Source organism: Anguilla anguilla, chromosome 12 (assembly GCF_013347855.1).
Source record: "Anguilla anguilla isolate fAngAng1 chromosome 12, fAngAng1.pri, whole genome shotgun sequence".
NCBI lineage: Eukaryota > Metazoa > Chordata > Actinopteri > Anguilliformes > Anguillidae > Anguilla > Anguilla anguilla.
This window is the reverse complement of record NC_049212.1, coordinates 40,290,409-40,315,058: the sequence shown is the minus strand read 5'-3', so window position 1 is coordinate 40,315,058 and position 24,650 is coordinate 40,290,409. Positions and strand designations below refer to the sequence as shown.

General features: G+C 49.6%; 1 protein-coding gene across 4 annotated transcripts in view; it reads right to left on the bottom strand.

The window, feature by feature from the left end:
- The window catches only part of LOC118210445 (contactin-5-like), a 206,945-nt gene that overhangs the window by 66,797 nt on the left and 115,498 nt on the right, over window positions 1-24,650 (bottom strand). For all 4 annotated transcript variants that reach the window (XM_035386653.1, XM_035386655.1, XM_035386656.1 and 1 more), the window contains 4 exons: window positions 23,515-23,638; window positions 21,840-22,015; window positions 7,170-7,265; window positions 2,130-2,333 (listed from right to left, as the gene is read on the bottom strand). In XM_035386653.1, coding sequence (XP_035242544.1) covers window positions 2,130-2,333; window positions 7,170-7,265; window positions 21,840-22,015; window positions 23,515-23,638 — 600 coding nt within the window. The remainder of the gene's footprint in view (window positions 1-2,129; window positions 2,334-7,169; window positions 7,266-21,839; window positions 22,016-23,514; window positions 23,639-24,650) is intronic.

The following is a 24,650-nucleotide window of genomic DNA, read 5'->3' as shown; positions in this document are numbered from 1 at the left end:
CCCCACCCCCCGTGACTCCCGCCTTGTCCTGGATTGATTCGGGGAGGACTGGCCCCAGGGGGCAGGTGGGCGATTAGGGTGAGGGACGAGGGTATGTTCCATTCTGAAAGGCGTTGGCTGGGGACGGTGCAGCGGGAAGGGGTGAGGACTGGTGTGGTGGGGGGGGGGGGGGGGGGGGGGGGGGGGGGTGTGCAAGGACAGGCTGCAGAAAGAAACCACATTCATCCTGCTACTGTGTACAACTGCACATACCCATTTATAGAATATAGACATGTGCCACACACACACACATACAATATATGTGTGTATATATATATATATATATATATATATGGGAAAAAAGAGAGAGAGAGAAGCCTATCTAATGCACTGCATAAAGCCAGCCCCTGTGTAGCAGAGCTGTGTGTGAAAGGGCTCAGTGAAATATTTCAATTATTTAAAATACAATTCAAAGAACAAACGCTGCCAAGATAAAGAAACCCCGCTTTTTTCCCCTTTTCTTTCACAGGTGGAAAACCCTGCCCCCTCCCCCCCCCCCCTCTCTCTCTCTCTGATCGGGGGTAACCCCCCCCCCCCCCCCCCCCGCCTGTGTGTGATCGGGGGTTACAGACGGTTAGCGGTAGCAGCTTTCCCCCCTTCCCACGTTTGCTAATGAGATGGAGCAGAAATCGGCGAGCTAATGCTGTTAGCGCCGCACCGCACGTCTCCTGGGAGCGTTTCTTACAAGGGGAGAGAGGGTATGCAAATCAGGGGACGGGGGGGGCGGGGGGTGGGGGATGGAGGGGGGACGCGGGGGGGTGGGGGTAAGAGAGAAGACAGCCGGCAGCAGGGACTTAATTTCACTGATAAGACGAAGACACGGAGCGCCATCATCGTTGTCGTCACGGGTAACGGGACTGGCGGGGTGGGGGGGGGGGGCACGTCCTGTTTTCTGAAAGGCCGAAAGTACGCGGGAGTGCCATCTGAGGCCACTGTCGGCCATCGTCACGGTGACGGGCGGCCAGCCACGGCAGACAGAGCGCAGCATGACTCCGCCCCATCCCCCCTCACCCCCCCTTCCCGCCGCTCCGCTCGTTGTCCTCTGAGGAGGACGGTGGCGGCGGCGCTAAGACTGTAATCCCATTCACAGCCGGGCTCCATTCATTCCGCTTAATTTTATGCGGGAGAGATGATTTCCCCCGAGGCCGGTCTCACCCAGCCGCTCTGTGTGAGCGAGAGCCACTCCGGGCCAACGAGGAGCCGTTCCTCACCGTCCATTTAGCGGGACAAATCCCAAATTTATACCATTCTTACAGTCTTACCCCCACCCCCAGGTTTCCTCCCAGACAGGAACGCAACAAGACCCCCCTCCCACCTGGAGATTTCAGGGCGTATTCCATGCTAATTATAAACTTATTACGCCGCATAAAATATTGAGGTTACTGGCGGGAGGGTCTGTTCTCGGGCAGATTTTAATTATGCCGGTTTCCCCGCTGCGGGCCCCAGCAGTAAGGCTGTTACGAGCGGCATCGCTGTCTGCGGCCGCCCGCGGGGAAGACGCTCTGAGACTCAGACCTCAGAGGGAAGATTCAATATGCAGCAGCCGACATGTGTACAGCGGGTGTAAGCGGCCGCTAATGACAAGCATACATCATCCGCCCGTGAACCCACCCAGGAGACTCGTAGTGTTTTTCACGCCACGCCTGGCTACTCGTAGACGCCTGGCGATTCTCCAGAGACCGATAACCAACTGTAGAATGCACCACGTTCTCAGAGAGAGCGCCTTTATAGTCTAAGGCATTCCACATTCTAAAATATATTTAAACATACGTTATTTAAAATACACTTAAATAATGTATGGTGGAGCTGCTATTATAGTAATAATAATAATAATAATAATAATAATAATAATAATAATTAGTGTATGATGGGCTTGTATCACTGAGATTGCAGGTTTGATTCCTATGTGGGGCACTGCCGTTGTTCCACCTGAGCAAGGTGCTTTACCTGAACTGCTTCTGCAAACACACAGCTTCATAAATATCTTTCATATGTTTAAAAGAAAAGGTTGCTGCGGATAAGAGCGTACTCTAATTGCAAAGCTTAAAAATATTATTATTACTTTTGAATCACTGAATGGGTGGTCTCACCGTCTGTTTTGAGCGTGAGCGGAGTGGGCGGGCTGAGCACCCGGGTGTTGGTCACCGGGTTCTTCACCAGACAGATGTAGCTCCCCACGTCCGAGGGCTGCACCTTGGAGATGTACAGGTTCCCCGTTTCCTGGGAGACGAAGCGTCTGCTGTCCTCCACCACGAACGACGGGAACTCGTTGAACACCCACCCGTACGTGATCTCTGGTGAAAGCGAAACGAAACAAAACGAAACAAAACGAAACAAAACAAAACAAAACAAAACAAACGAAAAAAGCACACACAACAAACCCTGAGAAGATCATTTCATTACTTACTATCAAGTTTGTATGGATGTATTTCTCATGATATACAATGCATTAGATACCACTACTGATGATTAAGACAATGCATATTTCTCATTTCACATCTGGCAAAAAAGAGGAAACTGGTCAACATTTACTCATTATCTGATCATGTTTCCAACTGTCATCTTATTTTAAAAATAAATAAATAAATATTCAAAGGCAGAAAGTCTCAAGATACCCTCAAAAGGTAGAAAGTCTTGAGGTACCCTAAAAAGGTAAAACGTCTTGGGGTACCCTCAAAAGGTAAAATGTCTTGGGGTACCCTCAAAAGGTAAAACGTCTTGAGGCACCTTCAAAAAGATGAAAATAATTCAGACCTCGGGCGTGGGATTTAAAAACACAGTCATCCCGAAAGGGCCTGAGCAGAGACAGTAGCAAACGGTCCGGATCTTGTGAAGTGTGAGCCCAGAGACGCCGTGCCTGTCGAGTCTGACACGTCTGACATTCATCGCCACCGTATCCCCCGGTTACGTGGCTGAATTCGGGAAGCGCTCCCTTCGGCATCGGCAGGAAATACGAGGACGAGATCTGAGAGACTTTAATCGAGGCGTACCTCCGCACCAGCGGCACCGCTATCCACGCGGAAAACACCCGCCGACTTCAGACCAGCCCACGCACCAAAACCGCCGTCGATTTCCAAAAAAGCTTTTAACTTCACGTTCTGATTTAGATTTACACTTTAAAAAATATGAGCGTTAATATTCAAGCGGGTTTTCTCTTAATTTATTTATGTTAGACAGCTAGGAATGCAAATTTCCAGTGTGGTTTATGACACAGATGAGCGTGTAAATAAACAAAACTCTGTCTTGTCAGAATGAACTTCAAAACGCATCGCAAACTAGTCTGAAATATAGTGTTATGTGTTTTTGCAACAGCACAAAATCCCTCAGGTTATGAAGAGTATGTTAATTCTGACTGATACAAGTTAATGCGGGAAAGAAATAAACAAAAAACTAAATTGAGTACATGCTGCCTTCTGTCATAAATCTATGAATGCCAGACACACACACAGACAAAAATTGTGTAAAATTGAATTATAATATACAAAGTAAAACTAAAAAGTATGTTTTACTCAAATGGTTTGAGAAAACAGGTTGTTGCAATTTGTTTGAGTAGGGCAGCTTAATTTGATCAAGCATTCACTGGTCTTTAACTTATAAGGTAAACTCTTTAACTCTAATTAATTGAGTTAGAATGACATTCCTTTGTGACATTTGAGTCTACTCAATTAACGGAGTAAAACTGCATTTATGTTCTACACTGGCTATCCGGGGGTTCAGGCCTGGTGTTTGCTCAGTTCCTTGTTTTTGCTCTGTCTCTTACTTTGCTACTCTAAAAACCATCTTTGTGACAGTTCTCTGCAAAAAGCATGATACATAAAATTGAATTGAATCAGGTACAGAGTGTCACGACAAATAATATGTTGTATGGTTTCTATGGTGATTTATCAGCCAATTATGCTTCCTCATAGAGAAACATTCCATAGGCTTCTACACATCTCGTTATTCAACTCATGTTGTCCAGGCAACGGGGGCAGAGATAACACTTTCAGTCATGAGCAGGCACTATTGTGAGCTGTCTCCTCTGATTGGTCTTCAGTCAAGGCTCTTTAAACACTGGACCAATGAGAGAGCAGGAGAGCACAAGCTGAGGGTCATGTGAGGGTCATGTGTAAGAACTGAGGCATAAATGGTACAAGTATCTGCTATAGTTTACAGTCACACAAATGAACAGGCTCAAATAATCAACCAAAAACAGTTTTTTAATGTGAATCTTTCAGCCTAGCCTGGGTCAGTGGTGTCTCATCATGATCTCGCTCTCAGCTCAGATCTGTTTACTTAGCTTACTGTACTTACACTTGCGTGATACAGCGTATTCTTTTCATAAATGGATCTGAAGTATATCAGACTTGATGCTGAAATGTGTCATATCTTTAAAATGGACTCACTGTTCCTTTGTGTTGTTTTAAGAGTGGCACTTCATTTCCCATCCTGCCTCACACCCATATATGGCAGGCTAGCTCTGCCCCTGGGAGCACAATAATAATAATAAGTATTAATAATTTATTATTATTATTATTATTATTATTATTATTATTATTAATAATATCCTTATTATTATTATTATTATTATTATTATCGTTATTATTATTATTATTATTATCGTTATTATTATTATTATTATTATTATTATTATTAGAGTGCAGTCTGCGTGGGGTGTGCCTGTTAAGGATAAGAGTGTATGTTGTGGTCATTCAGCCCGAGGGACGAGGTGGTTTGGAGTAAGGCACTCTCTCAGACGCTGGGACGTTAGGTCTGCAGAATGAAGCGGGGTTTGATGAGAGCACTCGAGATTACACACTATCTGTCTGAGGGCCCAGAACTGGCCCTGACACGCGGGGACTTCCTGAATTGGACTGTTATAAATGCGCCCTTTCCTTAATGCGGAGGAAGAACTCCCGAAACAAAACGACTCTGACAGGAATTTGGTTCAGGGTTATCGTTTTATTATTCAGTTCAAACTGGCTCTCAGCTGGGGTTACTGTGCTGATAAATCACGAGAAGACTGCATTTTATTGTCTTTTTTTATTTTATTTTTTTTTATAGCTTCAAGCCCCATTTGTCAAACTGAATGCTAAGTCGTCTGATATGATAAACCATGAATATTTATCTTGCAAACAATACACCCTTTGTTTGTCTCGTTTGGAATCTGCCTAATGAAGTGTCATCAGATATTTACTGCAACAGTGCCTTTTGAGTCCAGTCCCCTTGCTGTTCAAAACAGGCTCCCTGAGGACCTTCTTTAATTGGCCAGTTATTAGCACACGTGGTAACGAGCATAAGCGTCTGATTAGTTTCTGAAACTGAAGAGTAATTATTCTAAACTGTAATAATTACTATGTTTTGACGTTTGGCTAAATCAGGAGTGCTAGTAAAATGGTGGAAATCAGCTGCGCAGGTAAGGTTGTGTTTACACACACACACACACAAAAACACACACACACACACACAAGCACATGCACACACACACACACGCATGCACACACACACACTCACAAGCACACACACGCACAAGGAAATTTTATTTAGAGCTCCCAGGAAAAAAAAAAGTCATACAGTTGGCCGTATAAAAAATGAAGCAAACCGGTAATTTAGCATTTGTGGCAGGGCTGAAAATTCAGTTTATACTTTAAAGTCGATTCATATTGCCGGCATCTACAGTAAAGGCCAAAATTCAGACACAGGAAAACCTTCATATACATTCACAGCCCCCAAGGCCACATGGCCCCCCACCAGCCCTTAGGCCTTACAATTTAGAGAAAAACGTTGATCACAAAAAAAAGGCAATGTCCATGCCCCACTGCATGCTGTTGTGCTTCAGGCAGGCCTATGATGGGTCACCTCATTTTGGGCATGGCTGCCAGGGTTCCTGTACGAGGGGCTGTCCTGCGCTTTCAGGATTGGCTCACTGTAGCGGGCGGCCGAGCTCTGGCCAGCCCCGAGGCGGGGGCGTCTATTGGGCGAGGATTTGGGGACGCAGTACGGGGAGAGGTGGAGCAGTTCAGGAACACGCTGATGGAGTGCTGTTTCCCGCACAGCTCCGGACGCGTCTTCATTTCTCCTAATTAATCTAACAGGCGCCCGCGGTTCCTCCATATGGCCCGTGCAACTACCCCCCCCCCCACCCCCCACCCCACCCCAACCCCTTTCACGCAGTTAATGAAACATAAGGCTGCTGGTAATGGGGGGTCTGACTGACAAAGGTTCCCCCCCCAACCCCCTTCCCCACCACTTGAATTCCCTGTTGATCACACCAAAGCCTTTGATGAAAACTGCTATTTAAGCAGAAGGTGTGAATAACACACCAGGTGCAGTGCAGCCATTTAAAAAGCCCCTCTCCCCCCCCCCCAATCCCACCCACTATGGTATGGATGCCTCCCCATTTAAAAAAGGCTTCATTCCTTCGCCGCCCCCCCCACACACACACACACACCCACCCACCAAGCTATTAAGACCACACATCCCTCCCTCCTGTTACTCCCTTTTATTCTCAGGTAGAGTGATTTATCAGCCCCCCTGAGTCCCCCATCAACCACCCACCCCCCCCCCCCCCCCCCTCCCCCTTCGCCCCAGAACAGCTGGGAACTTGCTGGATTCTGACGGTCACAGTGACAGGCAATACGGCACGATGGCGGTCCTGGAGCTGAAGAGCTCTCAGCAAACAGCCCCGTGGGGGAACGGGGACCGGTGCTCAAACAGAGCTGAACTAAAACAAAAGCTGGATGATTCATGGCCTTGCTTTGAAGAAAGAAAAAAAAAAAAAGGAAAAAAAGAGTTGGCACACGAGGAGGAGCATTAGCAGACACCTCTGGAGCCGGGAAACATGGCTGCAAGCGTTCTGTGCGTTCTGACAGAGTAAACACACGTGCAGCCTCTCCTATCCGTTATGTCTGCACGCTGAAACTGAGCCTCTGGCTAGGTAGATCGCCGCTCATCGGAAGAAGCAACTGCCTGCTGGTTTGTTAGCAAAGCACACCCTGATTTTGGGTTGGTGGGATTAGCTCGCACTAAGTGAGCCCACCCAAATTCAGGGTGTGAGTCTGGTTAAGGTGGGGCTACCCTGTGTTGGACAGCGGCGATGGCGGCGGCGGTGGAGGGTGCGGGGGGGGAGTGGGGGGGGGGGGGGGCGTTACCTGGGGAATGGGCCGGAGGGGAGCACATGAGAACGACGCCCTGTCCCTCGCGTACGGACACGCCCCCTCGCGCTCTGCTGCTGAAGTTCCCCAGATCTGCAGGAGGGGGGGGCGGGGGAGAGAGAGAGAGAGAGAGAGAGAGAGAGAGAGAACACAAAGCTCAATTCACCTCCACAGCACAGTGAAAACACATCGGGCAGCTGCACTGACACACACAGCTCACAGAAAACACATCGGGCAGCTGCACTGACACACACAGCTCACAGAAATCACACTGGGCAGCTGCACTGACACACACAGCTCACAGAAATCACATCGGGGAGCTGCACTGACACACACAGCTCACAGAAAACACATCGGGCAGCTGCACTGACACACACAGCTCACAGAAATCACACCGGGCAGCTGCACTGACACGCACAGCTCACAGAAATCACACTGGGCAGCTGCACTGACACACACAGCTCACAGAAATCACATCGGGGAGCTGCACTGACACACACAGCTCACAGAAAACACATCGGGCAGCTGCACTGACACACACAGCTCACAGAGCGGGGAGCTGCACTGACACACACAGCTCACAGAAATCACATCAGGGAGCTGCACTGACACGCACAGCTCACAGAAAACACATCGGGCAGCTGCACTGACACACACAGCTCACAGAAATCACATCGGGCAGCTGCACTGACACACACAGCTCACAGAAAACACATCGGGCAGCTGCACTGACACACAGCTCACAGAAAACACATCGGGGAGCTGCACTGACACACACAGCTCACAGAAAACACATCGGGCAGCTGCACTGACACACACAGCTCACAGAGCGGGGAGCTGCACTGACACACACAGCTCACAGAGCGGGGAGCTGCACTGACACACACAGCTCACAGAGCGGGGAGCTGCACTGACACACACAGCTCACAGAGCGGGGAGCTGCACTGACACACACAGCTCACAGAAAACACATCGGGCAGCTGCACTGACACACACAGCTCACAGAAAACACATCGGGCAGCTGCACTGACACACACAGCTCACAGAAAACACATCGGGGAGCTGCACTGACACACACAGCTCACAGAAAACACATCGGGCAGCTGCACTGACACACACAGCTCACAGAAATCACATCGGGGAGCTGCACGGACACACACAGCTCACAGAGCGGGGAGGCTGAGCACCCGACCGTCTTCCAGTCCAGGCTTCACACTTGGGGGGTCCCATCTCATCCCAAAAGAGCCGGTGAGGGCGCAGGTTTCCGTTTTATTCCAGCACTAATACACCTGATTCTACTGATCAAGACCTTGACTAAAGACCATGATTAGTTCATTAGCTGAAAAAAAAACAAAAATCTGCACCTGCATCGACTCTTTCTAGGCAAGACTGGACACACACTGTAGGTTCCAGACTGCAGGTAGATTATGAGCTTGACTATGAGATGGGCCTAACTGACCTGTTATCACCGTTACATATTATGCATGATTATGCTCTTATTTCAGATGTGCTTCCTGTCTCTGTGAAGCCTGCAGCTTGACATACAGTAGGAAAGAGTTAAATTGTATTCGTGATGTTTACTTCAGCACTGCTTCTTCAAATAAAAAAAAAATTCAGTAAATATCTTTCATGCTAAATTAATTCCGATATCGTATTTTTGTTCCAGGAACTGCAGAATGTGATCTGCAGGTTAAGACTGAAGGAGCAGACCTCAGACCTCCAAGTTTTCCATTAAAGCCTCAACAGCAATTTGCATTTAGATAGTGTACATCACGGCAGCCAATAGGAAGCTGAGCCAGCCTTGAATTAAAACTATTGGCAGTTTACCTGCCCCATGAAAGGCCAACACGCATATATCAAACGAGCGTGATGTTTAAGCTGCCTGTTTACATTACACTCTGTACAACTCCACTTTGTTGCTAGCGTTCACTTGTCCACCACTGCTACACAGTTAATTTAAAGAGTTAAAGTACAACACACAATTTGGATCATCGATATTTATGAAGAAAAAGAAGCTCGCTCTCAAGGTTCATAAAATGGCAGTTTGTCATTCCAGCAACTCCAGGTAATATATATAAGGGGAGCGCTTGTCTTCAACGAGCATCAACAAAGCCGTTTCCATGGCGACGAGCCTTTCCGTTTAGCGCCCAGGCTACGCCAGCGTGTGTGTGTGTGCGCAAACACAGAACGGCTCCCGGGACACATTAAAGATCTAAATTTCAGCTAATGAAAAAAAGCGGGAGAGTAAGGTCATCGTTTTTATTCCTTTTCTTTGGCGACGCTCTCTCTCTCTCTTAAAAAGATCAGCGGCGGCGGCCCGCACTTGAGCTGCGCGGTGGCAGAGCTTGATAAATGAAGCCTTGGTCGAGTCCCTTTGATTCGGCACAACAAAGCGCGCGCATCGTCCGTGAAGGTCAGGCCGAAGAGCAGAAGGCGGCCCGCGGATTACACTAAAAACAAATTAATAACCGAAGAGAAGAAACAAGCACGTGACCGTCCAGACCCACGGCGCAACTCACTGCCGCAGACACGTTTCAGCTGGCACCGCCTGCGCATGCGTCCCACTAACCGAAGCACCGCCTGCGCATGCGTCCCACTAAACGAAGCACCACCGGCGCATGCGGCCCACAAAACGAAGCACTGCCTGCGCATGCGTCCCACAAAACGAAGCACCGCCTGCGCATGCGTCCCACTAAACGAAGCACCGCCTGCGCATGCGTCCTACTAAACGAAGCACCACCTGCGCATGCGTCCCACAAAACGAAGCGCCACCTGCGCGTGCATCCTACTAAACGAAGCACCACCTGCGCATGCGTCCCACTGAACGAAGCACCACCTGCGCATGCGTCCCACAAAACGAAGCACCACCTGCGCATGCTTCCCACTAAACGAAGCACCACCTGCGCATGCGTCCCACTAAACGAAGCACCACCTGCGCATGCGTCCCACTAAACGAAGCACCACCTGCGCATGCGTCCCACTAAACAAAGCACCACCTGCGCATGCGTCCCACAAAACGAAGCGCCACCTGCGCGTGCATCCTACTAAACGAAGCACCACCTGCGCATGCGTCCCACTAAACAAAGCACCACCTGCGCATGCGTCCCACTAAACGAAGCACCGCCTGCGCATGCGTCCCACTAAACGAAGCACCACCTGCGCATGCGTCCCACAAAATGAAGCACCACCTGCGCATGCGTCCCACTAAACGAAGCACCACCTGCGCATGCGTCCCACAAAATGAAGCACCACCTGCGCATGCGTCCCACTAAACGAAGCATCACCTGCGCGTGCGTCCCACTAAACGAAGCACCGCCTGCGCATGCGTCCAACTAAACGAAGCACCGCCTGCGCATGCGTCCCACTAAACGAAGCACCACCTGCGCATGCGTCCCACTAAACGAAGCACCGCCTGCGCATGCGTCCCACTAAACGAAGCACCGCCTGCGCATGCGTCCCACTAAACGAAGCATCACCTGCGCGTGCGTCCCACTAAACGAAGCACCACCTGCGCATGCGTCCCACTAAACGAAGCATCACCTGCGCGTGCGTCCCACTAAACGAAGCACCACCTGCGCATGCGTCCCACTAAACGAAGCACCGCCTGCGCATGCGTCCCACTAAACGAAGCACCGCCTGTGCATGCGTCCCACTAAACGAAGCACCGCCTGCGCATGCGTCCCACTAAACGAAGCACCGCCTGCGCATGCGTCCCACTAAACGAAGCACCGCCTGCACATGCGTCCCACAAAACGAAGCACCACCTGCGCATGCGTCCCACAAAACGAAGCACCACCTGCGCATGCGTCCTACTAAACGAAGCACCACCTGCGCATGCGTCCTACTAAACGAAGCACCACCTGCGCATGCGTCCCACAAAACGAAGCACCACCTGCGCATGCGTCCCACTGAACGAAGCACCACCTGCGCATGTGTCCCACTAAACGAAGCACCACCTGCGCATGCGTCCCACTAAACGAAGCACCGTCTGCGCATGCGTCCCACTGAACAAAGCACCACCTGCGCATGCGTCCCACTAAACGAAGCACCGCCTGCGCATGCGTCCCACAAAACGAAGCACCGCCTGCGCATGCGTCCCACTAAACGAAGCACCGCCTGCGCATGCGTCCCACTAAACGAAGCACCAGCTGCGCATGCGTCCCACTAAACGAAGCACCACCTGCGCATGCGTCCCACTAAACGTCCCTCAAAGGTCATCCGTGAGTGAGTGAGTGACTGAGTGAGTGAGTGACCACAATTTGCCACGCATAGCCCATGGCACCAGTTCCTGCGCGGCGTGGGAAAAAAACCCTCAATTCCCAAAGGCGGACAAGGAGAGGCGACAGGCTCCACTCAGTAACACAAGGCCCTTAAACAGCACCAGCCATTATGAAGCATAACTGCCACAGAAATTAATATGTGGTTTTACTGCACGGAAACGTGCTCAACCGACGCAAGGCTGCGGCACACAAATCCAGGTTTCAGTAAACTGTTTCTGTAATTTTCAACTGTCGAATTACAATCGGGTTTGCTGTCCTCTGTTAATATTGCATTCAGGGGCATAACCAGGACCTAAAAAATACCATGATCAATAGACTCGGCTGGGGGGGCTGGGGGGGGCTGGGGGGCTGGTGGGGTTAGGCTGGGGCGTGCTCTTCTCTCCCTTTAATTTGGTCATTTAACTGAGGATGCATTTTAGGGTGTAAATGCTGTACATATGCCCGTAGATTAGGAGTACATTTGAGAAAATATTAAACATCGTTCATTTCCTTTCTAAATGAAATGCAACTGATGTTCTCACTAAAAAATGACATTAAACATAGGCTTTAGAAACGGACATGTAAGAAAAATACAGGGGACATGTCCTCGGTGGTTAATGGCAGCTACGGCCCTGACTGCATTTTGACTGACGCTTACTCACATAAAAAGAACTCCTCTCGACCGAGGATGTTTTTCAGTTACACGTTCGTTTCCGAGTCAGGTAGGAAGCGAGCTGTGCGGCGTTCCTGAGAACACAAGCCAGACGCACGCCGGGGACAGGCCGTGCCGTCTGGCGGTTATCGAACGGACTTCACGCAGGGTGCGCAGACGCCGCAGGTAACGAGCGCTCATCGACGGAGGCGTCTGGATAGCGTCGCTACGGGGCCGGCTGGAACACGACTGCGTCGCCAGTAATCACTGCGTTCATCGGCTCCGTCCCCTTCCCACCACGGGCGGGAACGTCGGCGGTGCAATGCATGCTGGGAGAGGTGCCGGGCACCGTGGTGAAGTGAGGCTTCTCCTTCGTTAGCGGGAGAGATGTGCAGACTGAGGGGAAGTGGCACCCTGGCTCCCCTCATCCTGAAACGCTTGTTGAAGACGGAGGGAAAAAAAAGAGAAAGAAATAAAAACCCACTGGAGCTCAAAGAACGAACGCGTATCTTCACAACGTGTGACCGTTTGTGCGAGTGTGTGAGCATGCGTGAGTGCGTGCGTGGGTGTGTGTGTATGTCAGTGTGTGTGAGTACGTGCGTGTGCATGTGTGAGGGTGCATTTGTGTGTGTGTGTGTTTGTGTGTGTGTGTGTGTGTGTGAGCATGCATGTGTGTAAGCATGTGTGTGTGTGTGAGTAAGTGAACTGCACTTGCAGTTTGAGAAGTTTCACAAGCTAGCAAGCTCTCTAACAGCTCTCCAGACGGAACAGAAACCCGTCATGCGTACAATCTCAGCGCCTGGAGGCCTTACAGGCACATAACTGTACGTGCTGGGGGGTGTGTGTGGGGGGGGGGGGGTGTGGGGGGGGGGAGGGTCTGGGAACGCAGACACAATAACGTTGGCTTTGCAAGCCGCCTCGTTCAGAAGGCAGAGCTGTCAAAAACCCGCCTTGCCGCCAGTTTCCTCCCTGTTCCGGACCAGCCCTGTTGCGAAAATAGTCCTCGTTTGTGGGGACAGTCCTCGTCCCCGTATCCCATCAGTTACTGGATCAGCCCACGCTTGCCCCCCCCCCACCCCCCACCCCCCACCCCCCCACTGCTGCCGCCTCACACCCATCAGGAACCCTTTACAGTCTCTGCCTCACACCCATCAGGAACCCTTTTCATTTCCAGCAGCAGCTGTGTTGCCCCGGAAACCCCGTGACACAGTCAGGGGGTCAGGTCAGTGTGCCATACCATCCCCCCCCCCCCGCCCCAACCCCACGGTAGTGTTCACACTGCAGCCCTGGACGCAGCTCCCAAACGCACTTCACCCCCACAGGCTGCCCGCGTTCTTCTTCTCCGCTTCCAACGCGCGGGGGGGGGAGAGACGCGCGGTTCACAGCCGTCGTCTGGAGGTGCGAGCGGCGGGAACGTTTTACAGAAGGCGCATCGCACTTCCTCTGCGAAACAACGCCAGCGCCGATAGGTCGACGTAAAAAGCAATCAGTGCTCCCAGAGAGCTGCTTAGCGCGGTTATTTTCATCGCAGTCACAACAGCAGTCGAGCCTTTCAGGATGTACAGGCATATAAACAGCTTGCAGCTGATGCACCAAAGTGATTAAAGTAGGACGGAAAGAGACTTTTATTACCACAGAACTTCAGTGGACTGTGATCCTGAAATTATTCATCTTTTTTTTTTTCTTCCAAAAAGAGCTGAACTGCATTTCATTGGCTGTGACTGCTGTTGAAAGCAAGGCCCACCTGTATGTCGAAGCTAGCTCATATGTATAAAATTTGCACAGCTATTCCTACTCATATTTTACTGCCTCACACTACATCCTTATACCAGAGCAGCTCATTTCAAACATTCAATTTTGCCATGGACTTGTGAAGTACAATTATGATAGTCTACTTGCATTTGGAACTTACCATTATTGAAAGTGCACTTGTGTACTTGCATTTGGAACTCACCATTGTTAACAGTGTACTTCAATTTGTAAAGTAGCATCATGAATAGTGTACTTGCATTTGTACATCACTATTATAAAGAGCGCGCTTTCATTTGTAAAGGTCCACTGTAAATATAGTGTGATTGTACTTGGCAAGATGGAGAGTCTGTTTAATTCAGCCTCTTGGATCTAGACGCAGGGCGTTCTACGCCTCAGTGAATGCCAGCACTTGTTATATTAGAGAGGTATAAAAAAAAAAATATCCGAAAAGCAGTGCCCTGTGCGACTGGGTCAGGAGGAATCAATGTGTCCAGCTGCTGATTCGATGTTTTGTTTCCTACACCCTGCAGGCACTTGAAACCTATTTTGAAAAAAGGAAATAGAAAAATCGAAGACCCTGCGGTTTTTTTCAAAGATAATGCAAGCGAAGGCAGGACAGGTACGGGGGGCGGCTGGGGAAGTGTAAGTGGGCGGTGCCCCACTGAGACAGGGGGGCCACGTGAACCAGCCAATCAGCTCGCCCTCGAGGGTGTAATCCAGCGTGGCCGCGCCACCGTAAAAGGAGGTCAAGATCAAAGGCTGATTCCTCCATGAAAAATGTGACCGCAAGAGCCCTGTCTAATTCACACAGAGAGAGAGAGAGAGAGAGAGAGTGCAGGGAACTAGCAGAGAGCGTGCAGGGACATGAGCACGGAATGCACAGAGAATGCACACGGAATGCACAGAGAATGAGCACGGAATTCAGGCAGAATGTGCACTGCATGCACAGAGAATGCACAGAGGAACCTCAGGGAATGCACAGAGGAAGCTCAGGGAATGCACAGAGAATGCACAGAGTAAGCTCAGGGAATGCACAGGGAATGCACAGAGGAAGCTCAGGGAATGCACAGGTAATGCACAGAGGAAGCTCAGGGAATGCACAGAGGAAGCTCAGGGAATGCACAGAGAATGCACAGAGGAAGCTCAGGGAATGCACAGAGAATGCACAGAGGAAGCTCAGGGAATGCACAGAGGAAGCTCAGGGAATGCACAGAGAATGCACAGAGGAAGCTCAGGGAATGCACAGAGGAAGCTCAGGGAATGCACAGAGAATGCACAGAGGAAGCTCAGGGAATGCACAGAGAATGCACAGAGGAAGCTCAGGGAATGCACAGGGAATGTACAGAGGAAGCTGAGGGAATGCACAGAGGAAGTTGAGGGAATGCACAGAGGAAGCTCAGAGAATGCACAGAGGAAGCTCAGGGAATGCACAGGGAATGCACAGAGGAAGCTCAGGGAATGCACAGAGAATACACAGAGGAAGCTCAGGGAATGCACAGGGAATGCACAGAGGAAGCTCAGGGAATGCACAGAGAACGCACAGAGGAAGCTCAGGGAATGCACAGGGAATGCACAGAGGAAGCTCAGGGAATGCACAGAGAATGCACAGGGAATGCACAGGGGAAGCTCAGGGAATGCACAGAGGAAGCTCAGGGAATGCACAGAGAATACACAGAGGAAGCTCAGGGAATGCACAGGGAATGCACAGAGGAAGCTCAGGGAATGCACAGAGAACGCACAGAGGAAGCTCAGGGAATGCACAGGGAATGCACAGAGGAAGCTCAGGGAATGCACAGAGAATGCACAGGGAATGCACAGGGGAAGCTCAGGGAATGCACAGAGGAAGCTCAGGGAATGCACAGAGAATGCACAGAGGAAGCTCAGGGAATGCACAGAGAATGCACAGAGGAAGCTCAGGGAATGCACAGAGGAAGCTCAGGGACTGCACAGAGGAAGCTGAGGGAATGCACAGAGGAAGCTCAGGGAATGCACAGGGAATGCACAGAGGAAGCTGAGGGAATGCACAGGTAATGCACAGAGGAAGCTCAGGGAATGCACAGGGAATGCACAGTGAAAGCTCAGGGAATGCACAGAGGAAGCTCAGGGAATGCACAGAGGAAGCTCAGGGAATGCACAGAGAATGCACAGAGGAAGCTCAGGGAATGCACAGAGGAAGCTGAGGGAATGCACAGAGGAAGCTGAGGGAATGCACAGAGTGAGGGAGGTGGGAGGGCTCTCCTGGGCGTTTCCTGCAGCAGAGGAAACGGCGCCCGGCTCGTTAAGCGAGGCCCGGGCGGGCGAGCGAGCGAGAGAGGGAGGGAGGGAGCGCGGAGCTAACGAGCCGTCGGGGAGCCGCCGGTGATGTCACCGCCGCGCCCGCTGATTCATCGGGCCCCCGCCGCCAGCGCCTCCTCGCTCCGCGCGTCAGAGCTTCGCCCCGGCCGCCCGCCAATTCCGCGGCGACGTATGAATTATGGCTAATCAATACTTCCTCCTGTAGCCCAAATGAGAAAACAGATTTAGCTCAGAGTTCTGACCATAAAGAGGAAGGAGGGAGGGGATGGGGGGGGGGGCGTACGGAGATAAATAAATGAATAAATGAAATCTCTCGCCGCGGATCTTGACACCGCGGCACACAGATAGTGCCCCAGGCAGGGGGGGATTTTATGTTCAATTTTTTCCTGGAGATGGGGCGGTAAATCGCACAGACAGGCCGCATCACTAAAAACGAAAATATTTATGGGGGAGTCACCGGAATGGAGCAAAAAAAATAAAATAAAATAAAATACATTTTAAAAACAAAGAAATACAAGAAAATGGCCGGTGTTGAAGAGCACTGCTGCCAAAAATAAATAAATGAACAAAAGGGGATCAAGGAGACAGGAAACAGTACGACAGAGAGACAGGAAGACGCAGAGAAGGAAGACGCAGAGAAGGAAGACTCCGACCCGGAGGCGAACCGCTTTCTTGCACCCCCTAACTCCCCCCCCCCCCCCCCCCTCCCTCCCCCCCCTGGCACTTGCTTACAACTGTAATCCCAGACAAAAAAAAAACAGGATAAATCAATACTCATACATCACTCATAACGCACGGGCTGACACGTGAACAGATAATAATCTGCCTCATTTGCATGCAGTGCAGGGCTCTGTTCGCCATTAAGAGGGATTTAGGAGCTGGTTCAATCTAAGCTCTTTGTAGGGGTTGGAGCTTTCGGGGCTATTAAAAGCGGTAATCAAGGCCCACCCTGGTTTCACTGCACACCCACAGGGCTTGTGAATCAGTCCCAGGAGCTCGGTTCTCATTGGACGGGGGGAGAGAGATTTCGGCTCCCGTTCGAAGGTAAGGACGGTCTGCTGTCTGAAGCTGAGGTTCGCCACGGTTTTCTCACAGCTGCTGTCAGGAAGTTAGCCAATTAGTTTGAAATGTGAAGAAAGAAAAGCAAAAAGTGCCAAGATAAGCAAAGGCTATTGCAGCATAATGATAATTTATAGCCATGTGACCGACGTAAATCAAATTTCTGTGTGTAGAATTCAATAACGTGCTCGACAATTTCACATCCATAGGTACGTGGAAACTACAGGGAAATGACAGATAATCTCTCCACGTAGTATTCTGAAAGAAGACACGGATGTACGGTATGTCAACATACAAACAAGCATGAAAGGAGATGCTCCTTTGCGTACAAAAATTGGCCTGTCAAGGAAAACATTAATAAAAACATCACGCACTATCAGGCCAATAAAACACACGATAAATCTCCCTTCATATTAAACGTAGACTGTGGATGTAGGCCATTCCCTTCAAAGCATGTTAATTAGTAGTAATTAACAGGTGGCACAGCTCGAAATATAAACATTATGAGAGTATTGCTCATGTACTGATGAGTATTGACTATACGCATGTTCACTATAGATGCAGGCTCATTAACAGAAGCGAAGATTGCTCACGCACTGAGTACTCATTAACAGAAGTGAAGTGACAAGCATCAGTGACTCAGGCTCAGGCTGGCTATGAATGATAACTTTAAATCTAGAATCTGAATTAGCATTAGCACTCAGTGGGCTCTTCTTTCCACCTTAAAATCAGCACCCAAATTAGACCCCGAGTCACCAGTGAACCAGTGAACCAGGTGTGCAATCACCTGCTCTAATTGATTCATTAAGTGCAGATTAACAAAGAAATCCAGCAGAGCCCGTGGCTCTCCAGGACCAGGTTAACAGACTCCTGAATCAGCAGGTGCTTTTGTACCGCGGCCATTTTGGGTTCGGACACCATTCGACAGCAGCTTCACCGCACCGCCAGAACAGCTTCACTCACACCGGTCACTTCAGACCGGCGAGGATCAGCGGTCGAGGCAAACGGGCTGATCGGTTTACAGACGGAGAGACGGACCGCGCCGTGGCCTGAGACCGGACCAGAACCTGTCTGCCCACAAGCTGGGATGTGCGCGCAGCCCGGGTGTGAGCGAGGCTGGGAGAGTCCGTCTGGGGCCGGTTTTGGAGGGCCGCTGTCCTGGCAGAGCGCGGGGAGCGTAGATCGCACAGCAGACGCGCTCCGAGGCTCCGCGAGTCTTCGTACGCCCGGGACCGACACCTACGGACCGGACCGCGCCGTCAGAACCTCGCTAAACCCGACCCACGCACCCCAACGCGCTCCGCGCATTCCATGGCTCCGCGCGGAGAAAGAATCACCGAGCCAGCTCGAACGCTGCCCAGGCAAAAGCAAAGCAAAAACGGGTCACTGACAAAACAAAGGATATCCCACATCAGACGGGGAAAGTCCCGCTCCTGGAGGGCTCCTGGAATCCGCTTCTGGGTTTCACTCCAACTTGTGTTCTTAATTAGTGCCTCAGCCCAAATCATTTACATGAACTTATGAGCACAGGAATACCAGCTAAAGACTAATGTACGAGTGGCCAGACAATGCTGTAGCTAAATTGGTCAATTGGTAAGTGTTAATTAGCTAATGGTGTCAGGGTGACTGGGGGAAGAAAACCCTGCTTATACAGTATACTGGGTTCACAGGAAGAAATACTGACAGCAGCCAATAAGGAGGCGGAGCCATTTCTTTTCCTCCCTCACCCCTATTGGCTAATGGCGTCACAAAGGGACATCAAAGGCAGTGGCATAAGCAGTCCTTGACATTACACAGTCCTTGAGTAAAACACAGTGCTATTGTCTACACAGCAAACCATACAGCATCTACAGAGAAACTGGAAAAATAAATATATAATTTTTAAAAAGCAATTTGTCATAAATAAAATAAACCCATCTTTAAAATTCAGTGATGATAGCAGGTCCAATGAGACCTTGCTTTTTTTACATGGACACATGCACGTGCGGACACACACACACACACACACGCACACGCACGCACACACACGCACACACACACACAAACTCACACACGTTCGCATGAAGCAATGCACGGGTGACTGGAAGAAAGAAACTGCTCCTAATCACAGGCTTGGCCCTTAACGCAGGGTCCGTGCACCCCGCCCACGTTTGGACCCCACAGCGCTGGTGAGTGTGGGGTGTGTTCTCTCACACACTGGCACAGTCTCACAGCGCTGGTCTCACAGCGATGCCTGCCCTGGCTGTGCAGCCGTGTGACGCCTGATCGGCGTTCATAATGCAGCGGCAGAGCGAGGGCTCTGATTGGCAGCCTTAACGGGCTGTTCCTCAGCTGTGCAGCTCTGATTAGATGATTGCAGTTCGCTGTGGGAGGGGGGGGGGGGGGGGGGGGGGGGGGGGGGGGGGGGGTGCATTTCAGACTGGAAGACAACATGACCCAACATTCCCAGAATTCCTATTGGCTGATTAGCATGCAACCGTGTGGCTTATTGTAAGTGTTTAGATAAACAAGCACAAAACACACACACACACACACACACACACACACACGGGCACATAGATTCATATAATACATAAAGCTAAATAAACACACAGGTATACACACATACATACTGTACATGCACACACACATGCACACATGCAGATAACATATCTTGCGCAGTGCAGGTTTCAGCATGGTATGGTAATACAGGAGATTAAGACCAGCGAATTACAGAAAAGCGGGCTGAAATGGTTTCAGGTGCAAATTGAAATCTGAAACGGTGTCATCTTCACAAACCCATTAAAGGAAGAGAAATAAGATCACAGGTTTTCCAAATGAAGGCATCACATTTGCCAAAGAAAGGATGTCAAACTATTTTTACACAAAGCAGCTTTTCAGTGTCTGCTCACAATGTAACTGCAAACCGTAGGGAGGTTCAAAAATGCCTGCATTCGATCCACGTTCAACCTTAAATTAAACACGAGCCCTGTACCATTTTTTCCCCAAACTCAGATAGGCAAGTTCGTCTTTAGCAATCGCCAAACTCGCCAACCCTGTGTTTATCAAGAAGAAAAATGATCATTCTTTCTTTTATTTGTTAGTCAAAGCTTTGGACATAGGCTATATTGACTGAATCACGTCCTTAATGTGCAGGCTACAACAAGTCTCCTTGAAATGCCCAATTAAACCAGTCTGTGTAGAATCTCCCTGTTAGTATTCTTCTGTTCCATTCAATCAGTCAAATCAATAAATTCTGTCCCATTATAGCACTCCAAAAAAAAAAACACAGATCACACGCTGGTAAAATTTCAAGCGGACTCAGAAAGCAGTCTGAACTGCATCTTCGCCGGCATCTCCGTGGGCGCATTATGTGCGGGAGCAGTCACGTTTTGACAAAGGCGTGCTCTAAACCCCCCCCCCCCCCCTTGTGACACGCACAGCGGCGTCGTAAACATGCAGAGCGGTGCTGTTGCGCAGAATCGGCGGCGTATGCTAACCGCGGGCGTTAGCGGTAAGGCCATTACCGTCCGCGCTTCCGGGGGACCGGTAAGCGGCGGCGGTGGCGGCAGCGGCAGTTTTCTCTCCACGCGCCGCGCCCCCGGACCCGTTTCTCCACGCTTCCCTGCGTTCTGACGACGCTTTGGAATTAAGCCAGGGGACGGATGGGTAGGGAAACAAGCCACTTGCTTTGATTCGCCGCCCAGGGACAGAGCAGAGCGGAGCAGAGCAGAGCGGAGCAGAGCAGAGGCGCTTATTTTCCCCGGCTCCGCGGATAACGCTAGCGAGCTGATGTTTCGTGGCAGCTAATGTACAAGGGGAAGGATTTTCTTTGTTTTTTTATTTTTCTCCATGACCCAACGGGTTTATTTTAACACAAACAGCTGGGCTACACACAGTAACCCTCATACAATATGGACCTCATAACCCAACGGGTTTATTTGAACACAAACAGCTGGGCTACACACAGTAACCCTCATACAATATGGACCTCATAACCCAACGGGTTTATTTGAACACAAACAGCTGGGCTACACACAGTAACCCTCATACAATATGGACCTCACGCCTTAAACGAGTAGAGACACATTTAGAAAATCTTCTCACACCTGACATCACACCCCGGGTAAAAAAAATATGATTTAAAATCATTAGATGCTGGGTAAAAAGCTGAAAACACTCCAGAAGATCCCTGGGAGTTTTCAAACAAGCATGTTGCTAACCAAAACAAAAGAAGAATATTTCTCTGAACAGATGTACCTAATGTACATCAGGTAATTATTTAAATCAGGTCAGCTGAACACGCATGCTTAACACTGCGCTCATCAGCGTTCTCATTCTGTAGCACCCTGCTTACAGGCTCACGAGAGTGGTGTCAGACCAGCCAAAATCGGATTTCACAATACAGAGCACGACATAAAATGGGGCTTATTTATTTATATTCAGCTTTCCGTTTCAGTTTTCTGGTTAGTTTTTTTTTTTAAGGACAGGCAAACACATTCAACCTAAATTTAAATGTCATCGTAATAGTAGGTACTATTTTTACCTTGCCATCACGTGCCGTATCTCTGAGATTCATGTTATGGTTTGAATCTGCACTGCGTGACAGTAAAATGATCCCATTTCCACCCCGCAGGACAGCAGAGGTGCGTGCGGTTTTCGGGTACTCACATGCGAACTGAAGGAGGGCGTCCCGGCTCAGGACGCTGCCGAAAAGGTTGGTGGCCTTGCACTGGTACTGCCCCAAATCCCGGCCCTCGCTGGGCTCCGCGATGACCAGGCTGCCCTCGATCTGCGTGTAGCGAAAGTCGCTTCCCACGTCCAGCTCCGTCCCGTTGAACATCCATCTGCGGGTACGAGCACACGGTCAGGACAGGGCCCACACAGGGGAAACGTGGCGAAGATGAAATCTGTGAGCTCCTGCTCTCTCAGGAAATTTCTGCATTATTGTCTGTGGGTTCATGACCTCCTGGGCCATGATGACATTTCAGTCATGACCTCTACTGCCTTAGGGCCCTGGGTAGTCACCCCTTGATGGACAGCTCACATGATAACTCTTTATTGTATTGCTCTCTCCTGCAGTGATGAAGTTCTGGAGAAGCATATCAGAAAGGGAGCATACAGGACCAGATCCAGAATAAGATTATGTAGCCAGATGTAGCTGGTTTTATTGGAATGTAACCAGAATCCAAGGGTTAATACTGATCCTGTGAAAAGTGGCATGGGTTATGTTATTTCATCATCACAGTGAGTCAGGACCTCAGTCTCATTCAGATGGCACCTCTTATAGCACAGTGTCCCCATCACTAAGCTATGGCACTAGATTGTTCTCCACCCCCAACATTGTCTGTCAGTAGAGGCTTAATATTCCAAGGAGGTCTCCCAAACAAGTATAACCCAAGCCCAATACTTCTTAGCTTCAGCAGTTTATGAAATATATACAGGGGGGAAAAAAGCCACTTTCATTTTTTGAACTTCAAGAACGGAGAGTCCCTATAAATAACTGGGGATTACAACAGGAAAACATAAATATCACTTTCCATTTCCAGTGTTTGGCAAGATGCAGGAGGGTTGGGGTCCATTCTAATTTGTGGCAGTCCATTCAGGAAATTAATTGAAATTCACTTCATGCATCAAACAAAAAAATGCCAATAATTCCCTAGGAGAATTTCAGTTAATTAAACCCCAGATTTGAATTTTAATTGATTTCCTGAATTGACTGAACTGAGATGGAGCCGGTCCAAACTCTGCTCAGTGTTCCTGAGTTCTCCTGGCATTTCCTGTGGGAGGCCTGTAGCGTTTACGAGCTCACAAACTCTGCGACGCGCTCATAAAGACACACCTGTACGCACTCATAAATACACACCTGTACGCGCTCATAAAGACGCACCTGTACGCGCTCATAAAGACACACCTGTACGCGCTCATAAAGACACACCTGTACGCGCTCATAAAGACGCACCTGTACGCGCTCATAAAGACACACCTGTACGCGCTCATAAAGACACACCTGTACGCGCTCATAAAGACACACCTGTACGCGCTCATAAAGACACACCTGTACGCACTCATAAAGACACACCTGTACGCACTCATAAAGACGCACCTGTACGCGCTCATAAAGACGCACCTGTACGCGCTCATAAAGACGCACCTGTACGCACTCATAAAGACACACCTGTACGCACTCATAAAGACACACCTGTACGCACTCATAAAGACGCACCTGTACGCGCTCATAAAGACGCACCTGTACGCGCTCATAAAGACGCACCTGTACGCGCTCATAAAGACGCACCTGTACGCGCTCATAAAGACACACCTGTACGCGCTCATAAAGACGCACCTGTACGTGGGCGAAGGGTTTCCTCTCGCTTCACAGATCATCGTAACTTTCTTCTCTTCAGACTCCAGCGGAAATATGGTATCGCCAGGCTCCTGAACAAACACGGGTCCAAACCTCGCATTTTCTGGAGGAAAAAAAAAACACAGAGTACATAAAAAGACGATAAACAACATAACTTCACTTCTTCTTTAAAAAAAAACTATGATATTTAATTAAAATGAGGGAAGGTATATCGTTGGTCATACCAAGTTTTTCAAAGCTATGTGCGCTCTGTGAATCTGTCCAACCAACAACTTTTCCTGGGTTTCATGGATAGCGGACTGCTGTATGAAGCTACAACAGGTCAATTTCCTTTTGATACGTCTACACTTAAACCCATGAAATTGGAGTTACTGTAATAAAGCCATATTTCAGATCAGTGTTTTTTTTATTTATTTTTTAAAACAAATGCTATGCAGGATTATCTGATATCGGTGATAATTTGTATGCTTGGCCATATGTTGAGTGTAACTGGTGTAATATCTTGATGACGTATTGCATTCTGTTCCAGTATATTTAGAGTGTACTTCGGTGAAGGCTCGGGGCAATGGAAGCAGGGCTGGGCTGTTACACCGGTCCCGTCGCCCCAGTTTGTCTGTTTCCGCACATTTCCAGAGGCACCAGAGCCCAGAAATCGAAAACAGCAGCCTGTCCCGTTTGGTTTCCGCCAGGCGCCATCACCAATCACCCGCGAGCCTCTCGTCTCCGCCCCCCCCCCCCCCCCCCCCCCCCCCCGCTGCCCACCCCCTCTTTTTCCAGCGCAGCTGCCGTCACAAATAATTCAGCAGAGGGTTCCGCCGTTGCCGTCGCCGAGGGGGGCGCGTTCCCGCCGCGGGAAAGTCCCTTTCTCCCGCCCGCCCGCCCGCCCAACAACGATCGGGAATCGAACGCCACATCAAAGACACGCCCCTGCTGCGCCTCCCCACAGCAAAACAATATACATAAATAAATAAATAAATAAATAAATAAATAAATAAATAAATAAATAAATAATTATGAAATAACAAAAAAAAAAAACGGTAGTGCCGCAGCAGAGAGCGTTCCATTTCAGTCCGTCACTCTTAGTCCCTCCGAATTAGGGTTCGCCCGTTGCCGAC